Here is a 26,340-nt window from a genome sequence, read left to right as displayed (position 1 = left end):
ATTCAAGTTAGAATATTAATTTTTGACTTGTATGGATTGTTTTTATTGAAAATTCCACGATGGAAGTCAATATTGTGCTTTCATTCTATAAACACGACAGGTATTAGTTTCCAAATTAAGCTGCACATCGTTTTTTGCATAAATCTTGGTTCATTCACTGTTCTTAATTGCAAAATTAGGTATGAATGGGTCCTGACTCCATCTTAAAAGAACTTTTATTTAAAGAATAAGTTTATTTTGATTTTTATTATTGATTTATTAAAATGGAGTCTAGACCCACAATGAGTCGAATTTGTGATTTTCACCAAAAACGTTTTACTTAATTAATTATTGTCAAAAAGTTAAATTTATTCACCCGTACTCTAATGTGTCTACCTAGCTCCCTGTGATAGGCGGAGGCTCGAAGTCTATCATTCTCCATGGAGAGGGTGTTCGAATCGTATAGACAGCGTTTTATTTTTAATTCATTTGCCTTTAAATGAAACGTGTTTTGCTTTTTTATTGATTATGAGAAAAATATCTAATACCATTTATATAATGACAACAATTACGTAATGTTCATGTTCTGTACATACAATGTCGGATAAAAATAGCGCTAGCACAGATATGGAATCATGCTGTAATGCTTAGAAAGCGTCAAATAGAACAAAGGAGATAAGTACCAAGTACATGTATTATTGTATATTATTTACTTGTCAGAGAATGCAGTTCTATATTATACATGTACATGTACTGATGCACAGTTTCAAATGTAAAGTTTTTCATATGTTCATATGCCATTTCAAAATCCTGGGTACGGGGGGATTTGTCAGGCCTTGTACGCTATTGCCCTTTCAGACGCCGATTTCGAAATAACACATGTATTATTTAGTATTCAAAGACTAATGTTTGTAAATGTTGCAGTATTCAAAACCCGGCTATATGAAACATCTTTGCTATGTTTTTTTTCTTTAAAACCAAAATCAGAATAAAAATGTTAAAACATATGAAACATAAACAGTTTGAGATCTTTGAGAATTGTCTTAAGAATTACACAGTTTTTTTTTAATTTATCGGTTGTTCTTGATGTATGATATTTGAATAATATTTCAAACCTCATATGTATTTCTTCCCAGATCCATGTACGAGGAAAATTGCGTCTTATAGGTTCCACTTTTGCAATGCTTTGTGTTTTCTTCTGGTGCTGTTTATGTGGCTCATATAATGGAAACCGAGAGGGGGAAAAAGAAGGATGAATACGATTTACTGGAACAGTATTCCAACTCTCAGTATTGGGAGAACTCTCGGTATTGGAAGAACTCTCGATATTGGAAGATGATACAAGAGCAAATACAATTTTATGTTTCGACCCTCCCCATAACCATCCTGGTTTTTGTAAAACATAGTTTGTTTTTTTTCTCTGTTTTTGGCACCGATTACCACTGAAGCTGGATGGACACAAACATGTGTATCTACTGTCGGATTTCATAGAACAGGTTCCTCCATTTTTGCATGGTTTATCGGCGCATAAATCTAAATCATAATTTATCAAAAAACAAAATTAATAAAATCAATAGTTTTTAAAAATGATTACTAGTATTCAATAAAATATGTTTAAATTAATATGATTTCGTAGGCTAGACTAAATGAATTCAAATATATTGTTATTTAGTAACACATTACTTGTTAAGTATAGTATAATTTCACAAATTTCGAAATTTTTTGTGTCTAAGGTAAATTTTGCTGACCATAGGGTCGGTATATTTTTTAAAGCAATTTATATTCTTGAAAATGTACAGTATTTTAAATTATTTAAATCTCATATCTTATTAAAGATAATTGATTCAAGGTAGTTATTGTTTAAAAAACTGGCATAATATCATTAAAGTACATTCAAATAAATGTTCGATCTGGATTTTATGCATTGAGTATTTTAAACAAAATTTGTCAGAAACTATTTTGTGCTGTTATAGTCAACGTTACCGTGACATAGTTGTTTTACATGAAGAACGGCACATGTACAAGTACAATGTATTTATAATGTATATTTTTTAATGTTGCTAAAAACAGATCGTTTGTCAGTATGATAATCTTGTAACAAAAGCAACAAATTATTTATTAGTTTTAACGGGGGTGGAGCCTTTTGACTGTATGAAGAAACCGAGAATTTTTAATGCATATTTATAAACAATTCACGTTTACGGTGGATTTGTTGTTCATGTGCGTGTTCAAATTATTATTCGTTTACTTTGTTTTAAATGTCGGTATATCAATCAATTTCTTTTTGTAGTAGACCTTACTATATCAGCTATTTTATTTCAGCTTATTGTCAACTTAAAGTCAATTAATTGTTTTCATTTGATATGTATTACTGAGTTTCGACACCATATGAAATTAATTAAAACAACAGGGGAAAATAGGAGAGCTTAAACGGTTTCTACTCTTGTTACATGTATAAAGTTATTTTCATGGTAAACTAAATCCTTTAACTTTTGTTTTGTTTATAAATGGTCCGCAGGTAAACTAAAGCTACTGCTGAATTTATAAGCAGTAGTAAAACTATGTCTTCTATAAATATTCTATATTTTATACCGCAGCGGATATTTTCCATTGCCAACGTGGCATTTTGTACTTTTAAAAGGCATATTCCGAAAAATTCAAATGTATCATATTTTTACATGTAGAAAGTAGCTTAAAGGGTTATAATCTCTTTATAATTCATGTATCTCACATGTCAAGTGAGATATATACCTTAAAAAATTACTATGGAGAAATAATTTTTCTTGAAGAAAAAGTCAGTTTCCATGAAAATATTTAGAATTCTCTACCAAAATTAAAATTCTTTTAATGAAAATTTCAATTCCGATATGATTTAAACAATACTCCCATTTTAAAATCTGCTAGTGAAAGCGTAATTATTTTAGGAAAACTACCTGTCTGAATTATATTCCTGTAGGAAAATTCTGTTATTCTGTAGGATATATAATTCTCAATAGACATAAAGAAAATCCTATGCGATTTTTGAAAATTAACTTGAAGGAAAATTGTTTCTCCCATAGGAATAATCTTCCCATTGACTATCAATTTTTGACACGCGAAACTTTTAGACACACTTTTAAAAAAGTAAAGTGATAATTTGATATACATGGATTTTTACAAAAATTATGTTAGGCAGTTGCAAATATGCCACCTTGGAATTGGCAATTTTATCAAGCACATTGTTATTTTTAAACTCATGATAAATTTTAGTGTATTTCATTTTAGTGTACATAGGGAAACAATTGTTACAATATATTTACCTTTGCAAGAAGTTGGATAACCTGAGGTGTCCGTTGGTGTAGAAATTCCTCCCAACATTTTAATGTTCTGGAACTGAAATTGAAAATGGAATCTTCAATGAAGTTATACACAAAATAATACCTATTAAGTTATATAAAATTAAGGATTTGTAATTTATTCTATATTTCAGAACCTGCAGTGTCAAATGTTTAATTTACACATTTGCTCAGTTTTCCTTTGTCAAACACCTATTTATCTTAACCACAATTACTTCACTGGAACTCTAGATGAAAACAAATCAAGATCGCCAAACTTTAATGCTGTAGTCAAATGGCAAAATTATATTTTTCAATTAAATATCGATTTATTTTTAACTACTAGGTAAAAATTAAAACTTAATTTGTTTGATGTACTTCGACATAATTGACCCTACCAAATATTTTTTTCCATTATTTAGAATTGTATTTTTTTTTAATTTCTTGTCCATGTCAAATTTAAAACATATTTGACTATGTTTTTGTCTCAATAAATATTGAATTTGTTTAACTCTCTCAGGATAGAAAAAAGTTGAAGTATTAAATTACCAATGTGCAAAAAATTAAAAAAAAATAGATACCTACCTACCCAGCATGAAAAATTCGGGTCGATATACATCAAACATATTATGAATGCTGGTCCTATATGAGCTTGAAAACAACTACATATATACATATACTTGCAAAAGTCCATAAAAGACCATTTGCAAAATCGTGTGTATACAGAATGTGAGTGCCGATCAAGAAGCGTTTCTATTGCTATGGTGTCCTTAACATTTCCATTCCAACTGTAATTGCAATATCCCTAATCTTTTTAACGAGAATGAGACATAGTAAAAATAAAATGTAGTAGGTTTTGTAGTATTTTGTAGTATTTTTTAGATACTGTATGTGAAAAATGATATAATTAAAACAACAGAGCAAAGCCATTGAAATATTCTTTTGCATCAATAAAATTATATATATATATATATATATATATATATATATATATATATATATATATATATATATATATATAGTTTTCTTTTCGCGTTCAACAAGCCATTTCCTTTACACTCTATTGGATAAATGTATAAGGCTAATTCTAAATTTTGCATGTAACAAGCAAATTTAAAAATTCGAGTTTTCATCATATTTTCAAATTGATTACTATTATTATATCACTTCATCTAATATATTAACCATTCACAGTTACATCGCTTTTGTAGAAATGCATAAGACCCTGACATATAAAATGTTATACATACGTTTTTATATGTCAATAATGAAAAAAAAAACCCCATACCTGACTTACAATGCCTGAAAGCGCTACATTGACCTGTAATATAAGACAGTTGCATATATTATATTATGAATTGTATTACTAATATTCAAGTTTAATACAACAAGATAACAATGTTATAAAAAATACTTTGCTTCTGTCATTATCATGACTACTCCGTGTAATTGGTGCAGGATGATGTATGGCACAATTTTGACAGTTAAACATCGCTGGTTGCATACTGTCGTTTTCAGGTCAGACTGCACTTTACAAACCCTTGTGCTATATAGCCATCGTTTGTTATCAACTTCTTATTACATAATTAAAGTCATAACATTTCTGCTTATCATCTTTTCTAGTGTTTAGTTTTTAACTTTGTAAAAATAAAGGACGTTCTATGCCAGCCTATATACTGTAAAACAGGAGTAATGTTTTTATTTTCATATCAAAATTCATTCAATGCTTCATGGCTTGGCATCTATGTTTTGCCTTTAAAACAATAGTTTTTTCCCCATTAAAGCTGACCACTCCCTGCAACCCCTATATATATCTCGTTGAAGAAGGCTCATCTGAGTGGACGTACACCTTGTCTCGCCGTGTTACTTGGTCGCGATGAAATAATCAAATTTTACGCATTTCTTTTAAGCATGAAGAATACTAACATAAAAACAGGTCAATGCATTATTTACAAACAGAATATGCATATAAAATAAAAAATAAATGCATTAATTCCAAAGACCACGAAAGGACTACTACACGTAGGCAACGAGTTTCAGGTGTGTAATCGGGTATAACGAAATCGAAGGGTTTATATACCGTAACCTGGCCTGGGTGATGGTGTCTATTTACAAACCGTGCTCAGTTTTAATCGTTGAGCACCAATTTTTTTTATCGCGCTGTTGAGGAGATCCACAAATTAAACTAAATGTAAATCGAAGTAAGAAAATTTTAACAAGTTGCATTCGTAGAGGATCGCGTGTTCACGATGTTGTATGTTTAACAAAGATTGATGTCACGAATACAAATGAAACAATTTAAACAAAACTAGGATCTGTTTCTTCCCTACAAGAGTCTTTGATTTTGGATTATTGTTGCATTGCAATTAAGTAATTAAGTTCTAAACATTAAACTTGAGGTCTGCATCTCTCAAGGCCAAGACCATTCAAATATTGTTTATGTTAATTATACAATGAAATGGTGTTAAAAAGATTTTGTTGTTTGGCCCATTGATTGCTGTAGATGCTTGGAATAACTTTTTAAAAAATTGTTTATATCAGATGCACTACAAAGCACGTGTATAATCCACTAAACTGTTGTCTTTGAAAGTATAATTATTATATTAATCTACAATAAACCTTAATTTTAAACTAAAATGTTTTCTAGCGATAAATACATGTAATGATATAATAATGGGCAAAAAATCCAACACAATCATATAATGTTCAATTAAACAAAATTTAAAGAAAAAGTCGCATACTTACATCATCAATGTTTATGTCGAATCCATGTTGTGATCTATGAATTCCTTCATCAATAGTTAAAAGATAGACAACGGAATTCCTTGTCGAGTTTACTGTAAATCTCAAAGTCTCACCTGGATTGCATGACCTTTGATGTGTCGATATGCTAACCTTTTTAAAAAAAACAAAACAAATAAGAGGCCTATGGTCCACATCACTCACCTGAGCAACAATAACCATAATAAAATCAGCTTTATGGAGTCATATACAGAATATCTTGACAATGTACATCGTAGTAGAATGGATATTGTATAAATGTACATTTATATTTTTCTCCCGAAATTCCAAATATCTGGACAATGAAGTAAAATAGACACGGTATAATTTTTTTTTCCTGATATTCTTACATGTATGTTAAACTTTGAGCCCCTTTTTTAACAGGATGATTTTAAAGTCTTATCACATATTGAGCGTTGCACCCTACCCCCTAAGATCTTGACTTTAAAATATTTAAATGTACACAATCTGAGGATGTTTTTACCATAGTTATGGCTTTTATAAGCACATCTTTAAAAAAAATTAAAAATTTTGTAAAGATATTTCTTTACATATTTCTCTGTAACTATTCAACCCCCCCCAATGTGGTCAATACTTACCCCCGGGGGCCATGATTTGAACAAACTTGAATTTACACTAACTGAAGATGCTACATGTGTCTCATAAGTTACGGTATTTTTTGCCCATTGATTTTTTAGAAGCTTATGACTTTAAAAATTTCTCTGTATAATATATTCTTTGGTTTAAAAAAAATCGACCCCAAGTGTGCCCCCAAACCCTAGGATCATTGAAAAAAATTGCATCTACGCTACCTAAGGATTTTTTGACACAAGTGACAGATTTTCTGACCAAATGGTTTGTGAAAATAAGATTTTTAAAGATTGTTCTCTATATATGCCTATTCAAAATCCCGCTCTTTCCCCCTCCCCTACCATTAAGGCCCAACCCTACCTCCGTGGTTCATGATTTGAAAAAAAATTAATTTACCCTACCTAAGGATGCTTCCATACAAGTTTTAGCATCAGCTTTTTGGCCAAATGGCCTTTCGAGAAAAATATTTCTTTTAAAAACACTAGCAACATTTTTTCAACCAGTCTTAATTATTACCTTTTAAATGAAGGGTTGCCTTTAATTAAAACAAAACTTTTATTCCCTATACTCGATGAAGATTTGTGTCAATTTCGATTGAAATTGGCCCGATGGTTCCGGAGACGAATTTCAAAAAAATTGAAAAGGTTACGGACAGACGGACTGACAGACAAACACTGTAAAACACTGATCAGAAAATATCACTTAAGCTTGACGTCAGGTGAGCTAAAAACGAATCAATTTCCACCAAAAATCCCCGTGCAGTAAAAATTTGACTCCAATTTAATAACATTAAAAAGTTTAACCAAAGAATAAAACAAAACTTACAAAATTATTCGTCGGATTTCCTTTTACTGGTATAAATATTGAATCTTCACTAAATTTCCCATTTTGAGTTGCATGGTAAATAAGTAATTGAATTCCAGGATAGAAATTTGGCTCGATGTTGAACGAACATGTAAATTTTGAATGTGTGCCTTGGCCAAAGCGTCCATGCTTGAGTTCTGTTCCTCTTGACGAAATCTTTAATAGACATTGGTGTATATTCTATTGTTAGAATGTAAAGTGAAGAAAATTCATAATCACAGTACTAAGAGTACTGAAAAGCGCTAATCTAACCATATTGCTACTTTTTCAAATGTCAGTTGTGAATTAAATGTTAATATCTTTATTCATGTACACAATTTAAACAATTAAAACTTGTTTCATGAAAATGCATGATATTGCATGCGGCCATGTTATTATATTTTAATTGTTTTGAAGAGAGGAGTTTGTAACATTTGTCACACTGAAATGATGAAAATTAATGAAAATCTCCAACATGACTTATTTGTACTCGAATTATAGATTTCGTTTATTTAATTTTCTTTACATCCCCGGGGGCAGTAAACAAAGATAAAGAGTAAAAGGAGCTGTTTCTTTTCATGAGCTATACCCGCTAAATTTTCGTCAGTTATGAAAGACGATGAAAACGCAGTATATTTCTTAACTTAAGGGTAGAGGGTTAACAACTTCATTATCGCTATATTGTTTTAAAAGAGAATGGATACTATTTTGTAAGCGTAAATTGATCCAACAAATCAAGACAGAAACGAAGTGAGTGATCGATAAGGGATGTACATGTATTTACTTTCCTGGGACATGTTTCTAGTTTGTGCAGGTGTTATTTTATTTAAAACAGGCGAGAGTAAAGGTATCTTTAATGAAAACCGTACAAGACCTAGAAATTAACCTTCGTTAAATATTTTCTTATATGTTTGCTCTGGAAATATTCGACGTTCAATTTTCTGTGAAAACACATACATGTACTTATTTATGGCGCATGAACACAAATATAAACGTCATCGCGCGTTTTTAATATATTTATTATAGTAAAATAAAAAGATACGTTTTAAGTCACATAACTAATTTGACATGCACTTATGAAAAATAATCGTTAAATCATATCTATTCGTTAATAAAAAAAAAGATTATTCTCAACAGAATTCTGGCACTACGTATTTAGTCGCGGAAACACAAATACTTCATGCAAAAATCATCAAAACATGTATGTAACTTTAAGCATTGAATGCTTATTTCTGGATTTCGTCAGTCCTATAACACATCAAGGCTTTGCAGACAAATTATGATACCGTGCGTTACAGTTTGACTGCACTGCCTTGGTGTATTAAAGGACCGACGACAGAAATAAGCATTCAATGCTTAAATAATACATGATTATATTTCAAATCAACAATTGCTAACTATAATTATACACAATCCTGAAAATGTGTAATTGCGCAAACAATAACAATTGCAACCACTCGATTTCCCACGGAAATGCGCAAAAAGGTTGATTTCGCTCTTTCTTCATCCATATCCATAAAACAGCATGGGATTCTTAAACTAATGTTTTTGTTGATAAATGTCGAATGATTTATTTGCAATACTTGGTGGAAAGTGTTATTTCATATGACTCGATTTTTTTTCAGCTTTCACCATTTTTATTAAAAGCAAAAAAATTTGTGTTAAAACTAATGTCTCACTCATTTCTCCCATCAAAGATTCACCGGTGTGAGATATTTTAATTCTTTAATTGTGTTAAATAAACGTTTGAGTGAAAGATGTGCGTTTTGTGAAAGAGCCAGTTTGAGTTCCGCCGTGGAAATTCTAGAACGTGATTTAGATGTTACTGACTTTCCGTCATCAAAAATTAGTAAACTTCACGGATATTGTACAAAAAATAGCATTTTGTTTTGTTTTCTCCATTCAATAATTCTACAACTTTTGGTAAATATAAAGGTTACATGTACCTTGATCTTGCTATTTTTAAAATATGAGCGGTCGGTCAGCATGATCCCTAGGTGGTGCTTATAAAAAGATCATGGGACATGGTTTAGCCCTAATAAAGGTTAGCAAACGCGCTTAGCTTTTGAAAAATGAAATAATAAAAAAAATCCTTTTAAAATCTAAAGGAAATAATGAGTCATATTTCAGTGTAGAATCAATACAAATTGAATTATATCAATAAATCAACAGCGAGTGGAAAATACACATATTTTTTGTTACATGTTCAAGTTCATTGACTCAATAAAAACCCTGACTTTTCTTGACGGTTTTTATCATGCTCTGATTATCAGTGAATTCAAACAGTAAAAATAATTCATACAATTCCCCCCCCCCCCCAAAAAAAAAAAAACCAACAAAAATATCCGTATTTCAATTTTGAATTCATACAGAGAACCAGTTCCAGCTGGTATTTGTTTAATGTCAATTCAATCTGTTTGATTGAAAATAACAACAGAAACTGACCGGGTTTAAGTTCTTGAAATCGAATTGTTTCTAAGTTAATGCCATAGGTAAATTCGTTCTTAACAAAACAAAGTATCCATAAAACGAATTAATATTGTCTAGTTGACAAATGGATTGGTTTTTTTTATCACAAACAAAAATAGGCCTGTGGCAGAAACGAGGCGATAAGGACCAAATTTATCTGTTTCTGTTTTCCATATAAAAATATTTGCACAATTAAGAGCCATTCTCTGTAAGCATTTAAACTTTTTCGGCACGCATAGAAACGGATTTTGCCGAAAAAAATTTCAGAATATAAACATTAAACTATCTAAAATGCACATGCAAAATTGTCTATATACTACCAGTTTCCAAGGAAACTAGACCCAAACTTCATTTTTCATCAAAATAGGCCATTCTTACTGCAGTGTTATAAAAAAAATGCGGCAAGCTCAACGTTTAACAAGCATAAAATTAAAATTATTATTCCTTCAGCTATCTAAAAATATGATGGGAAGCTATCCTTATTGTTGTAAAATAATAAGTTAAAAAAATGATTACATTTTTGGAAAATGAATTATCCCCATTGCAATTTAGAACTCTTTTGTGCTGAAAGTTCAAAAAGAGAACTTTGAAACAGCATGTCAACAAAGTGGTTTTTTCCCCAAAATCTTGAAGATTTTATCCTTATTTTTGTTATGACTCATAGATATTGTCACAATACATATAACACCTCTATATCCGACTGTTGTTTCTGAATTCACATCCAATGCCTTGTCATGTTTATGGAGTGCAGATGGACTTAATTGATCTTTGATACTTCAGGTTTGTTATGCATATGAATTACTGAGAAAAATCACAAATTACAAAGAAAAATACCAAATAAATCAAATACAATATCACTGGAACTAATTTTACATGCATGTGTTATTACATGTAATGTTCCTTTCAATCAAAAATGTATGAGTTGTTTCCCCTGTTAGAACCTTCAATCTCTGATTGAAAACAAACTAGAAAATCAATAAACACAAGAAAATCAAGCTAATTAAATCTGTAAGCAAAAAAACAAAACAAAAAAAAACAAAAAAAAAAACAAACAAAAACTGTGTGCAAAGATAAAGCTATTACCATACATATTCTGGTATTTTATTAATAATATAAAGATTATTGCCTTACATGTAGTTAAAAAAAACTCTCCCTCACCACAAAAGCTTGGAAAATACACACAAAATCACATGTGTATCATTTTTACGTTAGAAAATTGATTGTTAAAATCGAACAATTTTCACATATGCTTATATGAACATGTATTCATTTTCAGAATATTACAACTGTTTATTGCATGTATATTTATGTAGAATGCATTCATTAGTAGGGGACACAATCAACAGTCAGAGGTAATTTCTAAATTTTTGGAGTAGAGAATTATGTTACTTTCTTATAAGTTTCCTGCTAGCTATTAAGAAAGTTGAAACATGTTACCAAACTAATCGTTATACTGTTTGAGGGGATTAATTTTCAAAGCATACTCACATCAATGAATAAAAATACATGTGGGTATTGTACTGATAGGTATTGTTTTAAATTAGCTTGTGTTTACTGCTCTTTATGCCAATAATTGTCAATGGGATAAAGGAATAGGACTGTAAATATCAGATACACAGATCTTCTAACTTTTTATTTCTCCAAAAATTTGAGTTTAAATAATTTTCCATTATACGCACTGCTCTATAGGGGTGTCGGGAGTCAAGGTCACTTCCCCTGTTGTATTTAGAATTACAAATTTCATAAAGAGAACTAAAAAATAGCAATGAATCTGGCCTACACATGAAAACACTTAAAAATCATGTTTATTAAAATGTATTGTGGGGTCCATTGTATTATGATAGGAGTTTCCTTAATTTACTTTTATTATCTATCGAAGTTCACATACCTTTAGGTTTATAATTATTATAAACTTTTGAAATCAGCATCTAATTTTATGACATTTGGGATAAGTAATGAATTTATCGATAACTTGATGAAAGTAATATTATTTCTGCTGAGAAGGACATAATTTTCACATATTTATGAACCATAGTATGGGTTTTATAAAGTTTGAAAATTGTAAAATATACACTTTTGTTTCCATGGAAACAATTTTGAGGAAACTTCCCAACCATGTTTTGATTGATTGTTTCTGATTACAGAAGACCCAGTCATTTCGGGATTGTTGTCGGCTTGCATCAACCTGTCCGCAAGAATTTACAGGGCATCACCAAAAATGCCTCATTTCTAGGTTTTTTACAAAGTCGTTAACCAAGTACTTTTAAGCCCTTGGTACAATAAAGAAAGATAAATACTTTGATTTGCTAAATGTATTATTCAATAGTTAAGATGTGATGCTTTGTTAGTTTGATAAAGATTTATCACAAACAAATCTAATTGAAATAAATATTTATGCAGAAAAAGTGTGTTCTTAAGTAAAAATCAAGACAATTTTGTGCTAAGAATGATGGGTATGTGTATCCATGGTAACGTCATAGACATCCTCTGTTTAATGATTTATGAAGATTTAATTTTGATAAGATACTATTTCATTAATTGGCTAGAATAAAGGACAGATATTTGACGATATTCCACATTCAGTCATGACGTCTTCAATGTGTAAATCTACGTAATACAATCTAATTTATAAAAAAAGGTCCATGTTTTTTTTTTATTTTTGGACTACGTTTCGTTGTTTTATGAATTAAATAAGTATATAATAACTAAGATTTGTTTTTTTTTTATCGCGGAAGAACATAAAACTTGGATTCCATATGCTTCCGTAACACCCCTGCGTTTTGAGGTATGCTGTCTATTAATTATTTTGACCATTTTTCATTTTTTTCGTATTGCATTTAAGACAATTTTCTAAAGAAAGAAATAAATGTCAGATTAAACCAACAGAAAATATGCCCAAAAATATTTACCGGCCTATAACAACTTAAACTTTTAAGAGCCACTCGCTGTATGCATTTTAACACTTGTATAGGAGGTTCGGCACGCATAGTCTTTGATTTTTATATGTATATTCTAAGGAATGTCGATACGCTATTTATAGTTGTCACCAAACGGAAAATACCAAGTTTTTGGTTTGATTAAAAACGGTCAAATAGTTAAATAAACAATTAACAACTATAAATAGCGTATCGACATTCCTTAGAATATACATATAAAATGAGGTAGAACAACACTACCCTGCGGTTTCCACAAAACAATAAACGTAACAACTAAAGGACAAACATCTCAGTTTTATTAAAAAAAATAAAATGGGCTCATTTTAGTGACGTCATAGATGAACAGCTATTGGAGATTGATGACGAATCTACCACTCCACGGGAACTGCCGTACTGATCTTTTGCAGGGCAAAATAACATAGATCGGTGAAATATGACCTACTGGCATTTGTTTCATTTATGGTATTTAATTATCTACCATCTAAAACCTAGGCAAAGTAAATAAATTTGCATTGCAAGATAACAGTACCGTTCTTATTGTGAAGGGATATTTAACAATATTAATGTTATAGACATCCTCTGTTTAATGATTTATGAAGATCTAATTATAAATAGGTCTGCGCATTAGTTCCCATATTATGAATATGCATTTTAACAATATAAATAACTCTTATAAAATTCCTAATTTTTAAAATAATTTTTTTTGGGGGGGGGGGGGGTCATCAAATTTGAGGCCTTATATCTCAAACAAGAGGCCCATGGGCCACATCGCTCACCCGAGGAACAATAGGTATGAAAAAATCAGCTTAATGGACTCATAATACAAACTATCTGCACAAAATACAATAATACATGTAGATTCTGTATGAATAAAATCCCTTTTCCCCCTGGATATTCTTAAGTTTATAATCAATAGTCCCTTTTCTAACAGAATGATTTTATAGTCATATCACTTGTTGAGTATTGCAGTTCTCAAAAAGATCCTTAACAATTGTTTATATATTGGATATAAACCTACATCAAACTCTGATCCTTCTTGTGAGGCCAAAGAATTGTCCTGGGGCCAAAGTCTTAACAATTATAAAGAATCATCTGGTTGATTAGTTTCTGAGATAAAGATTTTTAAAGATTTACTCTACGTATTCCTATGTAAAACTTTGACCCCCCCCCCCCCCTTGTGGCCCAAACCCTACCCTACTCCCGGGGCTCATGCTTTTCACAAAATTGAATCTATACTACCTGAGGATACTTCCACACAAGTTTCAGCTTTCCTGGCTGATTAGTTTCTGAGAAAAAGATTTTTAAAGATTTACTTTATATTTTCCTATGTAAAACTTCGGCCCTCCATTGTGCTCCACCCTACCCCGAGGGTCATGATTTTTACAACTTTGAATCTACACCACGTAAGGATGCTTCCATACAAGTTTTAGCTTTCTGGACTGATTAGGTTCTGAGAAGAAGATTTTTTGAAGATTTACTCTAAAACTATATATTCCTATGTAAAATTTCGCCCCTCCATTGTGGCCCCACCCTACCCCCATGGGTCATGATTTTCACAACTTTGAATCTACACTACTAAGGATGCTTCCACACAAGTATCAGCTTTCCTGGTTTATGAATTTATGAGAACAAGATTTTTAAAGATTTACTCTATATATTCCAATGAAAAACGTCGACCCCCCATTGTGGCCCCACCTTACCCCCGGGGTCATGATTTTCACATCTTTGAATTTATACTACCTTAGGATGCTTCCACACAAGTTTTAGCTTTCCTGGCTCATGATTTTATTAGAAGAAGATTTTTAAAGATTTACTTTATATATTCCTATGAAAAACGTCGATCCCCCATGTGGCCCTATCCTACCCCAAGGGTCATGAATTTCACAACTTTGAAATTACACTACCTGAGGATGCTTCCACACAAGTTTCAGATTTCCTGGCTTAATTGATTTATGAGAGAAGATTTTTGAAAAATTTTATCGCCCCTTGAAAAAAACCTTGGCCCTTAATTTCCCAAAATTTGAATCCCCTTTGCCTAAAAATGATTTGTGCCAAGTTTGGTTGAAATTGGCCTAGTAGTTCTTGAGAAGATGTTGAAAATATGAAATGGTCACGGTCAGATGGACGGACGGACAGACTGACGACAGACAAAATGTGATCAGAAAAGCTCACTTGAGCTTTCAGCTCAGGTGAGCTTAAAACGGTATGACATAGATAACAACTTATACTTTAATTTTTATACAGATTAACAAGATACATCTAATTCTAAAATTTGAATGCCATAACTGAAAGAGTAGGCAAGATATCGCGTTAATTTTTAATTTTAGCATTTTTCTATTAAGACCGGAAGTACCGGAACCGGAAGTCCAAACCTTACATACGCATGTCATTTACAAATGCTATAAGACTATTGCAGAATCGTTTAAATAATTCTTTCTGTTTTCAAAAAATTCGCTGACGAAACTTTGTTGAGAATAATAATAAAAAAAGACAAAAACAATAGGTTTTTTCGACTGAAGTCGAAAAGCCCAAATTATCTTAATTCTTGTGTAGATTTTCCACACAGACTAAACTAGGAGTTATATTTTGCTATGGTTTATGATATCAGTCCCAAAAACTATTTATCACAGTGAGGGAAAGAGTAATCTCCTGATTGGTTGGCCAATGCTTAAATTCCGGGAAAAGTCATGGGGTTGGGGGTGGTTCCATCAAACATCCGATCTTAACTAAAAGTTCACTTGGACTAAACAGGTGTTATATATTGAGACGTTCCCAATTTTAAGTCTTCCCCAGAAGACTAACTTTGACTGGCAATATAGTTGGCCCTTTTCCATGTAACTCTCAAAATAAAGCCAGGTCTTCCAGGAAGAGGTCTCACAATAATTTTTATGAAATATTTAAGACATTTTTGATTTAAGACGTATTGAAGTGAGATAAGAAAATCTTAGTATGAGTGCATTATCATGATATCATAGGTATTTAAACAAATAACATAATCTTAAATTCAGTTTATCTCCTACTACTGTAAAAGAAGAGACGATTTCCTAACAATAAATTCCACACATATTAAATTTATGGCAATTTTGAACCCGGCCTGGGATCTGAACCCCTAACCTAGGGGTTTCACAATTTAAGTAGAGGGCTTCATGGACATTACATTCATTTATTTAGTTGTTGGAGAAGAGAAGATTCTTTAAAATTTGCCCGCCAAGAGGCCCCGATTTGGTAAAAAAAAATAAAAATAAAGGATCAATTGTGTATTACAATTAAATGGACCTTTAGGGCTGGTATTGCTTTCTGTCTTTACAAATAGCATATCGATTTCCGTTCTACTTCTTGATTTTAGGCCATACACTGTAATCTCTTGGGTTCTAGTTCTCATCATGTATAGTGATTGTATACTAATTTCTTTGGAGATAATACATTTAATTTCAAAAAATGTCGTCCATTTGGTGTAAGAAATTCAAATTATAAATAAAGAAATTTAAGAAGTTGTATCGATACTGAATTGTAGCCCTACAGCTTGAACAGGATCAGATTATAGAATATTGTCCGTTATTCATTAAAAAATTAACGATGTTTGTTGCCGATTGCCCAACTGACCCATCCACATTTTTTCCTAATCTGTAAGCCTTCCTACTGCATTTTTGGCATAACATGTCACCAATGCACACTTTCTTTGCAAAAAACGAACTTCATTTACTTTGCAGTACTTCTTCCAGAATTGTACCATTTTCTATAGATGTTCCGGAAAGGCAAACGCAAAGACTTTGCTGGGCATGATTTTTTTTAAGTGGCACCTGTTTCGAGTAACACAGAGTGAATGATTCTGGTCCTCAAACAAGCGTGTTTACACTTGAGCCCCTTTCAAATTTGGCGCACGAGCACTTTACAACACTTTGCGATCGGATTTTTTAAAGATTCGCACGAGTTCTCTCATACGTTGCACAGCTCTCGCATTCGTTGCCTGCGTTTTAGTGCTCGCATCAAATCTCCTCGAAATAGTGGACATGCACACTATTCAGACACGACAAAATGCGATCCAAATCATCGCAGTACAACGCACGGACATTAGTAAGAACGTTTTACAACATTTTGTGTACTCGCAAAAGTGATGCATGACTATTAAAGGTTGTAAGATGAATCGCAGTCATTTATGCACGTACTGTGCGACCTTGGACTGTTGCTCAACATGCCTCATGTTATCTTGCAACGTTTTACTATCATTGCACGACTTATCCGTAATATGCCATGCTTTGCCACTAGTATATTTATACCCTGTATAAGCATTTCTGTTTCAGACCGCAATTCAACAATATACATTTATTGCATGATGGTGAGGGAAATATGAAGATTTATTTCCCCAAGAAAAATCATATGATTATACAAAATACGTTGATTTCTAAAAATTATTTGACTTTTCAAAGGCAATAACGTCGTGATTGTTTGATTTTTTCTGTTACTGTCTCTCTTTTCTTTCATAATTTCGAATCATATATAGTTAAGTTTGTTTTGTGATGTATAGAGAATCATAATGATTAATTATTTTTTTATTTAACATTTTTGTCTACATCATGGGCTCATATCGGCTTTTCTATTCCTATGAAATCGCCCTGACACGTGACATTTTAGACCAATCAAATATAAAAGAATAATCATATTGAGGTATAATAATACATGCTGATGCATCTTTGTTTCTTCTTGGGCGGCATGTTCTCTAGCTTTCAACTATGTCTATTTAAGCGTCGGAAATGGGCGGTACATGTATATACACCCCGTCTGACTCGCACGAGCATTCGTACCATGGAACGCCTGATCGCTAATCCAATCGCAATTGGCGCACGTTCAATCGTCCGATCACCTGGTCTCTCGCGCGATCCTATCGCATTCTCTTTCAACAGTCGCTTTCGTTGTACAACAGTCGCATATAGACTGTTAACTGCAACGTCACAAGCGAAAATCAAAGTTCATGCTTGTGGCTGTTACTATGGTTCTTCCATTAATATGAACTTACTCATAGGATAAATAGGAATTTTAAGGTATAAAAGGACATTTGCAGACAAGGCATGAAGTTTAAAATATTTTAAATATTTTGCATTAAATCATGATTTTTTAAAGTATACAGTCTCATAACTGAAGCGATGTTTGCATACAAATTTTCATAACGCGCTAATGCGCGTTACTCAATTTGCATGCACACACCGCTGCAGTTATGAGACTGTATACATGTACTTCAAAAAATCATGATTCAATGCTATAGTAAAACGTTCGTACTAATGTTTGTGCTTTGCACTGCGTTGATTTGGATCGCATTCGGTCGCGTCTGAATAGTGTGCATGTCCACTATTTTGAGGAGACTTGATGCGAGCACTAAAACGAATGCGAGAGCTCGTGCAACGTATGTGAGAGATCGTGCAACGTATGAGAGATCTCGTGCGAATCTAAAAAAAATTCCGGTCGCAAAGTATTGAAAAGTGCTCGTGCGCCAATTGTGAAAGGGGCTTAAAAACCCTTTCACAATTGGCACACGGGCACTTTACAACATTTTGTGATCGAAATTTTTTGTCTTCGCACGAGCGATCGCATTAGTTGCACAAACTCTCGCATTCGTTGCATGCGTTTTTTTGGTCTTATCAAGTCTTCTCAGAATTATGGACATGCACACTATTCAGAGGCGACCGAATGCGATCCAAATTGTTGCAATGCATTCAATGCAATACAACATTCTGTGTGCTCGCAAGAGCGATGCACGATTTTTAAAGATTGTAAGATAAATCGCAGCTGTTTTTGCGTGTGTTGTGCGACCATGAGACTGTTGCTCAACGTGTCTCACGTTATCATGCAACGTTTTACTATCATTACAAGATTTATCGGTGTCAGATTCAATGCTTTGCCGCCACTAAAGTATATACTGGATACAGGGCTATTTTCGGCCCATGTTATTTTCGCTTCAAAATACGGTTTTGCCTCGTCTTGAATTCGTCCCAATAATATTTTGGTTAAAGAGAGGTAATATGAGACATTGGAATTCACCAAGTTGCCGAATCGGGCTGAGTGTCCCTTGTAAAGTATACACTGTATAAGCATATCGGTTTCAAGCTAAATATGACCTTGATATTGACTGTTGCTTTTGAAAATCTTCTTGGGCCTTATCTTTTCTTACATTTTAATATTTCTACTGAAGATCGAGCTTCACTATCGGGCGGTTTATACCGATATACCCCTCTGACTCGTACGATCATTAGTACGATGAAACGCATGATCGGACGGAAGCCGCTCATCCTATCGTATTGCGCATCAATCGCCCAGTCATCTGGTCTTTCGTGCAATCTTATCGTAATATCTTACAACACTCGCGTTCATTGTACAACAGTTGCACATAGACGCAAGATACATCGCAAGTGTCAATGCGTTTACATCGCACAACGGTTGCTTTGAATCGTGCGAGTTTCGTACGGGTACTTTTTCATATGCGATTACTTTAGCAACAGTTTACAGACGATATTCGATTTGTTCGTTCGCACGAAAATTTTGTCGCTTCTGCTCCTGTGCCAATGGTGAAAGGGGGTTAAGGTACATTCTATTATTATCCTAGTAAGTAATGTGGCTACTTTACTAAGTATTTACTTAATCAACTAACTACCACTGCCAATTGCATTACTTACGATATACCAGAGAGGGCCTGTAACTCGTTTCTTCGTACTAATATCAAAACTAGCAACATCCCCAATCTGAAATATTAAAGAATTTTTTTAAATTTCAATCGATTATGGTATTTTCAATTAGGCTGGATGGTCATCAAACTACCGTACAGATGAACCAATAATCTTTTCATATTCATAATTCTTTTAAGTTATGAACTATCATTTAGTTTAGAGGAATAGCAATTATTTTAGAATTTTTACTCTTTCCAGTGTTTTTGCCTACGAATCGATTTTGTAATGTATAGTCCAAAACATTTCATCAATGACTTTTTCAATATTTTAGAAGGCTTGGTGGTCAACAAATTCACCATCAGATCCACTTCATATTGTTTAGCTGTAAAATATAATTTAGTAAAGAAAAATATCATAAATCTATTTTCAAATTTGGATGTTTTCCTACATCTTTATATTTACAATTTACATCTTTATGTTTAAGGAGATATATATAGTCTAAAAATGGCCACGTCCATCCAGACTTCTTTTAAAAACGTACAATTGATGAAAATTACAAAATTATATAAGTAATAAACAATCATTCTTAAAATATTATGAGGTGATCAAATAAAGTGGGACAATCAAAATTAATCTCGGATTAAATCATTCACGACCATAGTGATCACATATACATTTTTCTGCTTATATATACACCAACATTGATATATACAATGTACACATTTACATGTATATCTTCTTTGGATGTGATCATAGAAACTTTAACGCCTTATTTTGAACTACTGAACATGACGTGATGTTGCAAACTTTTTGTGTAGATAACAAGATCTAGACCCCGAAGCTTTCTGGTGATGTGTTAATATTAAACCACCCAAAACGTATATTGTCAGTACATATAAATTATATGAAATAAAATCACTGTGTCTTCTTATATTGAATACCCTACATGTAGTTTTTATTTAATCCAATTAATTTTTGTTACATTTTTTCAGAAAGTTCTAATTTATGACTATTATGAATTAAAATAATATGGTTTTGAATATCGCAAATGTGCTGTTTAATGCAGCATTATATATATATATATATATATATATATATATATATATATATATATATATATATATATATATATATATATAGGAAATTACCACACTATAAGGATTCCTAGGAAGTATAACAAGTCCTCTGTTTCTTCTGGAAGCATACAATGTTTCCGATGCCTTGTCAGCGCCATGATAGGTCTAAAAAGAAAAAAAGAAAATACCCACACATTTTCTTTAACAAATTCTAATTCAGATAACGTTGATATTCTTACCTGAAAACTTATTAGATTATGAAACTTGAATTAAGGCTTTATCACGTACAGTCGCGAAAACTGATCTACTTCATTTCAACGTGAATACTTGAAACGAATAAAATTCAATCGAAATAGATCTTTAACCTTAATAATAAGAAATATGTTTTTGTAACCTTTAATGTCTAAAGATTTTCGGTGAATTGTGTCAATATGAAGGTAGAGAGCATTTACTTCGTTGAAAAATACAAGGATCGCTACTTTCATTGTCCGTATAAACCAAGTTGAACACCTCTCTCTCTCTCTCTGTCTCTCTGTCTCTGTCTCTGTCTCTCTCTCTCTCTCTCTCTCTCTCTCTCTCTCTCTCTCTCTCTCTCTCTCTCTTCTCCCACTGTTACATATAATTGTCAATGAGGTAATGTACGTTAATTATTGATATATTAGTTGTGTACGTTTCACAAAGCAAATTCTTCCATTTATGGATAATAATTTTATAGTTCAACCATTTGTAAGTTATTTCTGGCGTCAGTCCATGCAGTCCGTTTTCTTGATACATCTGTTAATTTACGATGGATCGCGAAATACAAATCGTTTTATTTAAAATTTAGTTCTACAACTTATATTTACGAAAGACGAATAGGGCCAGTTAAAAAAATATTTTTTTCTCGTAATTTCGAGAAAAGATCTCGTTATTACGAGTTAGTTATCTCGTTAATACGAGAAAAGATCTATTTTTAAAATGGCGCGTTTCATTATTCTATTCTTTTTCTATTCTTCGCGAGGGGATGCTCCGCTTAGCGGTGCCCTTGTTTGAAATTGAATTAACAAAATTAATAACGCGTGTGACCACCATTTGCGTTCACGCATGCTTGACAGCGATGCCTCATTGATGCCACTTAAGTGTTCATATGCTTGAGGGATGTTGTTCCAGATGTTGGTTAAAGCCTGGCCTAAATCAGCCAATGTCACTGGCTGATTTGGTAAACGGCGTAAACGTCTTTCCATTTCATCCCAGACGTGCTCGATCGGTGACAAATCGAGGGAAACAGCTGGCCAAGGCAAGACATCGACATTCTGTTGAACAAACAAGTCCCTGACTACACGTACAACCTGTGGTCTTGCGTTGTCTTGCTGCAGAGTGATGTGATTTTGATGTCTCTGTATGAAGGGTATCACATGACGCTGAATAATTTCATCTCGATAGCGTACGCTGGTGAGATTTCCATTGCCAATTTGTAGAGGGGTCCTTCCACGTGCTGATATTCCACCCCACACCATAACGCTACCTCCACCAAATTGTCGACGTTGCACAACACAAGCGTCCTGGTAACGCTCCCCCAACGCGACGATACACCCTACAACGGCCGTCACTGCTATCCAAATGAAATCTGGATTCATCAGTGAACAGAATATTTGCCCAGTCCTGTATTCTGAATCGCAAATGTCGTGTGCACCACGCTAGTCTGGCGATACAATGACGCTGAAGCAGTACTGGGCGCACCGCTGGACGTCTTGGTCTGATGTTTTGCTCGCGCAGACGGTTACGCACAGTTCTTGGACTACTTGGTCGAAGCCATGGAATGCTACGGGCAGTCAAACTTGCTGTCTGGAAACGATTTCTCAGATGCACAAGTCTAATGTGGGTTTCCTGTTGACGTGACGTCACACGAGGTCGCCCAGAGCGCGGTCGATTCTGAGTGTTGCCAGATTGTTGAAAACCTCTCCATTATGACTGGATTGTGTTTCGATGAACTCCAAAGTGTCTTGCTACAGTATTTTGTGCCATTCCAGCTTGCAGCATCCCAACAGCACGATTACGTTGGTTTTCGTTGAGTCGTGGCATGACATAGGGGTAAATTTTGTTGAAACTAAAGCGATGTCCTTAACCAAAAAAGTTTAAAGCTATACACGCTATAATTTGCGTCAATTTTGAATAAAGGGGAAAATGTATGTGTTTGATTACTAATAAAAGTTACCTTTATTCTGTTAATTATGATGCTCAATTCGATCACGTAACAAATATATCAAATATTAAACAATAAAAAATATTTATTTTCCTGCCAGGAAAGTAATGCCTCCTCGTGAATATCAATCTATCACGTGATATCGACAGCTAAATTTAGCCTATCATACCAAAACTGGTGAAGGGTCAACATCTTCATAATTGTGATAGTTTCACAAAGGAAAGGATATTTTCAGTAAAGCATAAATTTGTCCGATATACGAGTACAAACAAAAGAAAAAAATACAAGCCTGTGAGTAGATATGAATACTTCCTTTAAAGAAATGACGTAGACCTGTGTGTTTCCCCTATGTGCTATTTATAGATCCTATAAGTGTTAATGCAGAAGTAAGGGTATCGTGAATGGCAAGCGTATTTTACTCATTATACATGTATGTATTTCAAATTAACAACTGTTAAGCATATTAAAAATCAAGTTGGATATTTAATTAGGCAAACAATAACGACCGCCTAGTTCTCCGCGGACATGCGCAATGAGGTCGGTTTGCTCTTCCTTCATCAATATTCATGAAAAGGTATATTTTCCTGGCAGGAAAATAAACAATTAAAAATCTATATCTTTGTAACGAGATGGAATTCACCCTTGTAATTTACAGATTAAGGATAACTTTTATAAGTAGACAAACACATGCGTTTTCACTGTCATTCAAAATTGACGCAAATTATAGCGTGTATAGCTTTAAACAAATCCTTTTCAGTTCTTATTCCAAACAGTATTGGCCCGTAAAACTCGTGCGTACAAATTCTTCAATAAACAACAGGTGCTCACTAAGCATGAAAAAGTCCGTGCACCCGGACGGTTACCATCCGATATTGTCAAAAACATTACCATTATCGATTGTTTAAATTTTATAAAACAAACATTAGATATAGAAAAATTATACTCAATTTTTATAATGCACAGTTTCTTTTTTCCGCTAGTATATTTCTCGGTGGCACGAAGTGTGTGGGGGGGGGGGTAATTGTTGTCGGAAGAAGCCGGGCTACTTAGAGCTAATCCACGTCTATCATACCCTTTCACATACAACCACCGTCGATATGGAGATCGAACTTGGGTTGTTGCGGTGATAAGTATTTGCTTTGTCCACTGTGCTACTTGGACATCTTGTTTAACTTACGCATTATCAACCTTAAAGTATTAGATATAACATTTTTTTAACGATATTAATATTACATCTACTGAGTACTTTTTCTTCTGTTTCTTAAAAAAACTGTGATTCATAATGACAGGGCTGATATATACACGATCCAATTATAGCTACATTGTAGTTGGTACATGTACCTATGCTACGACAGCTACGTCAGAAAAATCACGGACTGCACGAGAAAATCATGATGATGTCAGACTCATTATCTCATATAATACGACTTGAATATTTCTTTCATCTAACTTGCTGATGTACAAAAACAATTATTTTTACGGATAAGTACTTACCATTATATTCAGTTCAGAGGCATAGTTCGAAGGTGTCAGAGATAATTTCCCATAGCCTTGGTTATCGACATTTAACGACGTGGATATCCATTGATTGGTAAAAACGACGTATTTATACACATGGTGGCAGGTCTTTAATTTCCTCTCGATTATTTTGACTTTTACAGGCATTGTAGACGTTTTTAAGTTCTGAAACTTGAGCTGGAATGATAAAGATAGATGATTGAGAAAATTTATTTGTTTCCTCTAGCCATCTGGAAAGGTGCATGACTTTTATTGGAATAAAGAAATTATAGTTTCCTATCCAAATAATATTTTTTTAAAATCTTATTTGATTCCTCAAATGATCATGGTTATGTTATCAGGTTAATAAGGAGTGTAAAATGAAAATGTGGAAAAAAGTTTGATGGTACACAGAAGGAAATGTTGTTGATGATAGTGTAGATATTGATATTACCCCATACTTGTAGATGTTTTTCTTACGGAAACTACAATTTTTAATATAAAGATGAACTCACTAGTTTTGGAGCAAAGATGTGCATAATACGTTATGGAGAAGCTAAACATGTCTATTTAAGGATTAATACCAACACACGACGACCGACGACAGACAAATGGATAGCAGATGATCATCTTAATTATACATATTATATGTATAATAAAAGTAATCTAAAAACTAGATAATGCATGTATATCATTTGCTTACAAACGTTACGAATGGCAAACCAGGTTGAAAATCGTTCCGCTTTGGTTCTAAAGTCCACTTCATTTTTCCATCACGTTTGAGTTTAACAATAACGGAATTAATAACGGTGCTTCCTGTTGAGGGGTCGCTGACTTTAGCAACGACCTCTATATCATTTTCGTATATTATTGTGCTCGATTTTAATGGTGTTGACTTAGTAAATTCTCCAGTAATCTGTAAGAAACATTTCAATTTTGTTCCATTTGGATTATATTTAAAAAATCATAAACTCAAGAACCCGTGAAAAAAATCATCATCATAAATAATAATTACTTACATCCGCAGCGTCGTCGCTTAAGAAAAGATTGGTATTCCTAATTTTCGTCACATACTGAAGACGAATAACGCCGGAAACTGGTTTTCCAAAAAAGTACCTAAGTTTGGACAGTTTAAATTTAAACCATGAGTTTAATTTCCTTGCTGTTAATTGCTTTTTTATTTGTCTTCAGTCAGGTTACCAATTGCACTGCATTGTTAGAGAGAGAGAGAGAGAGAGAGAGAGAGAGAGAGAGAGAGAGAGAGAGAGAGAGAGAGAGAGAGAGAGAGCAAACCTAGCTTTAATTTTGCATCTGAGATTTCTTGTTGATCTGGTATAAAAGGTTGGACAGTTAATTTGAACCTTGAATTTTGGAACCACTGTTGAGGAAAATAGGAACTCAATTTTTCATTGCAATCAACATGAAAAATGAAGTAGCTAGTAAAATGTAAATAATCAAAATAATTGTAAGACTCACCATATTTACGGACTTCAAATTCTTTCTCAGTTTTTCTTTTCTAAAGAAATTAAAACTACAAGTATAATATTCAACTTTTATTAATAAACTAATATTAACGCAGAAATTAAATTTAATTTTTTTGAAAACCTCTAGTACCATGATTTCAACAACTATACGCCAATGTCCATTATTTGAGTTTTGGGGTATTTGGAAATTCCTGCTGTATACTCCTTTTTTTCCTCGAACATCTAACCATTGCTTAACTGTCTTGTTTTTACCATCCTAAAAAATTCAATTTAAATGCCCGTCGTTCATTCATATCAACATTCTGAATAGACAGCAAGGAATGTATAAAATATTACTGTAATCAACAAAACAAACACATTCGTACAAATATTTCTATGTTGAACAGCCCTGTGTAAGGTTTTAAACTTGGAAGGAGCACAACCACTCGTAATTTTACTAAAAATGTAAAAAAAAAAAATGTTAGTTCAATCAAATTATATCATAATAAAAGCATTCATAAAAATCAAACTTTCTTAATTTTCATTGTACTGA

At 32.9% G+C, this 26,340-nt stretch overlaps 1 protein-coding gene across 2 annotated transcripts in view; it reads right to left on the bottom strand.

The window, feature by feature from the left end:
- LOC136276280 (CD109 antigen-like) overlaps positions 1-26,340 on the bottom strand; it is a 58,374-nt gene that overhangs the window by 25,992 nt on the left and 6,042 nt on the right. For both annotated transcript variants that reach the window (XM_066087857.1, XM_066087858.1), the window contains exons 5-18: positions 26,174-26,244; positions 25,939-26,064; positions 25,801-25,840; positions 25,618-25,702; positions 25,344-25,440; positions 25,028-25,240; positions 24,322-24,522; positions 20,718-20,810; positions 19,579-19,644; positions 7,491-7,685; positions 6,039-6,188; positions 4,582-4,614; positions 3,279-3,351; positions 1,095-1,512 (exon numbers count right to left, since the gene is read on the bottom strand). In XM_066087857.1, the coding sequence (XP_065943929.1) occupies positions 1,095-1,512; positions 3,279-3,351; positions 4,582-4,614; positions 6,039-6,188; positions 7,491-7,685; positions 19,579-19,644; positions 20,718-20,810; positions 24,322-24,522; positions 25,028-25,240; positions 25,344-25,440; positions 25,618-25,702; positions 25,801-25,840; positions 25,939-26,064; positions 26,174-26,244 (1,861 nt within the window). The remainder of the gene's footprint in view (positions 1-1,094; positions 1,513-3,278; positions 3,352-4,581; positions 4,615-6,038; positions 6,189-7,490; positions 7,686-19,578; positions 19,645-20,717; positions 20,811-24,321; positions 24,523-25,027; positions 25,241-25,343; positions 25,441-25,617; positions 25,703-25,800; positions 25,841-25,938; positions 26,065-26,173; positions 26,245-26,340) is intronic.

This window comes from Magallana gigas, chromosome 6 (genome assembly GCF_963853765.1).
Source record: "Magallana gigas chromosome 6, xbMagGiga1.1, whole genome shotgun sequence".
NCBI classification, from domain to species: Eukaryota; Metazoa; Mollusca; class Bivalvia; order Ostreida; family Ostreidae; genus Magallana; species Magallana gigas.
Note: the sequence above shows the minus strand (reverse complement) of the source record. Positions and strands in the feature narration are given on the sequence as shown.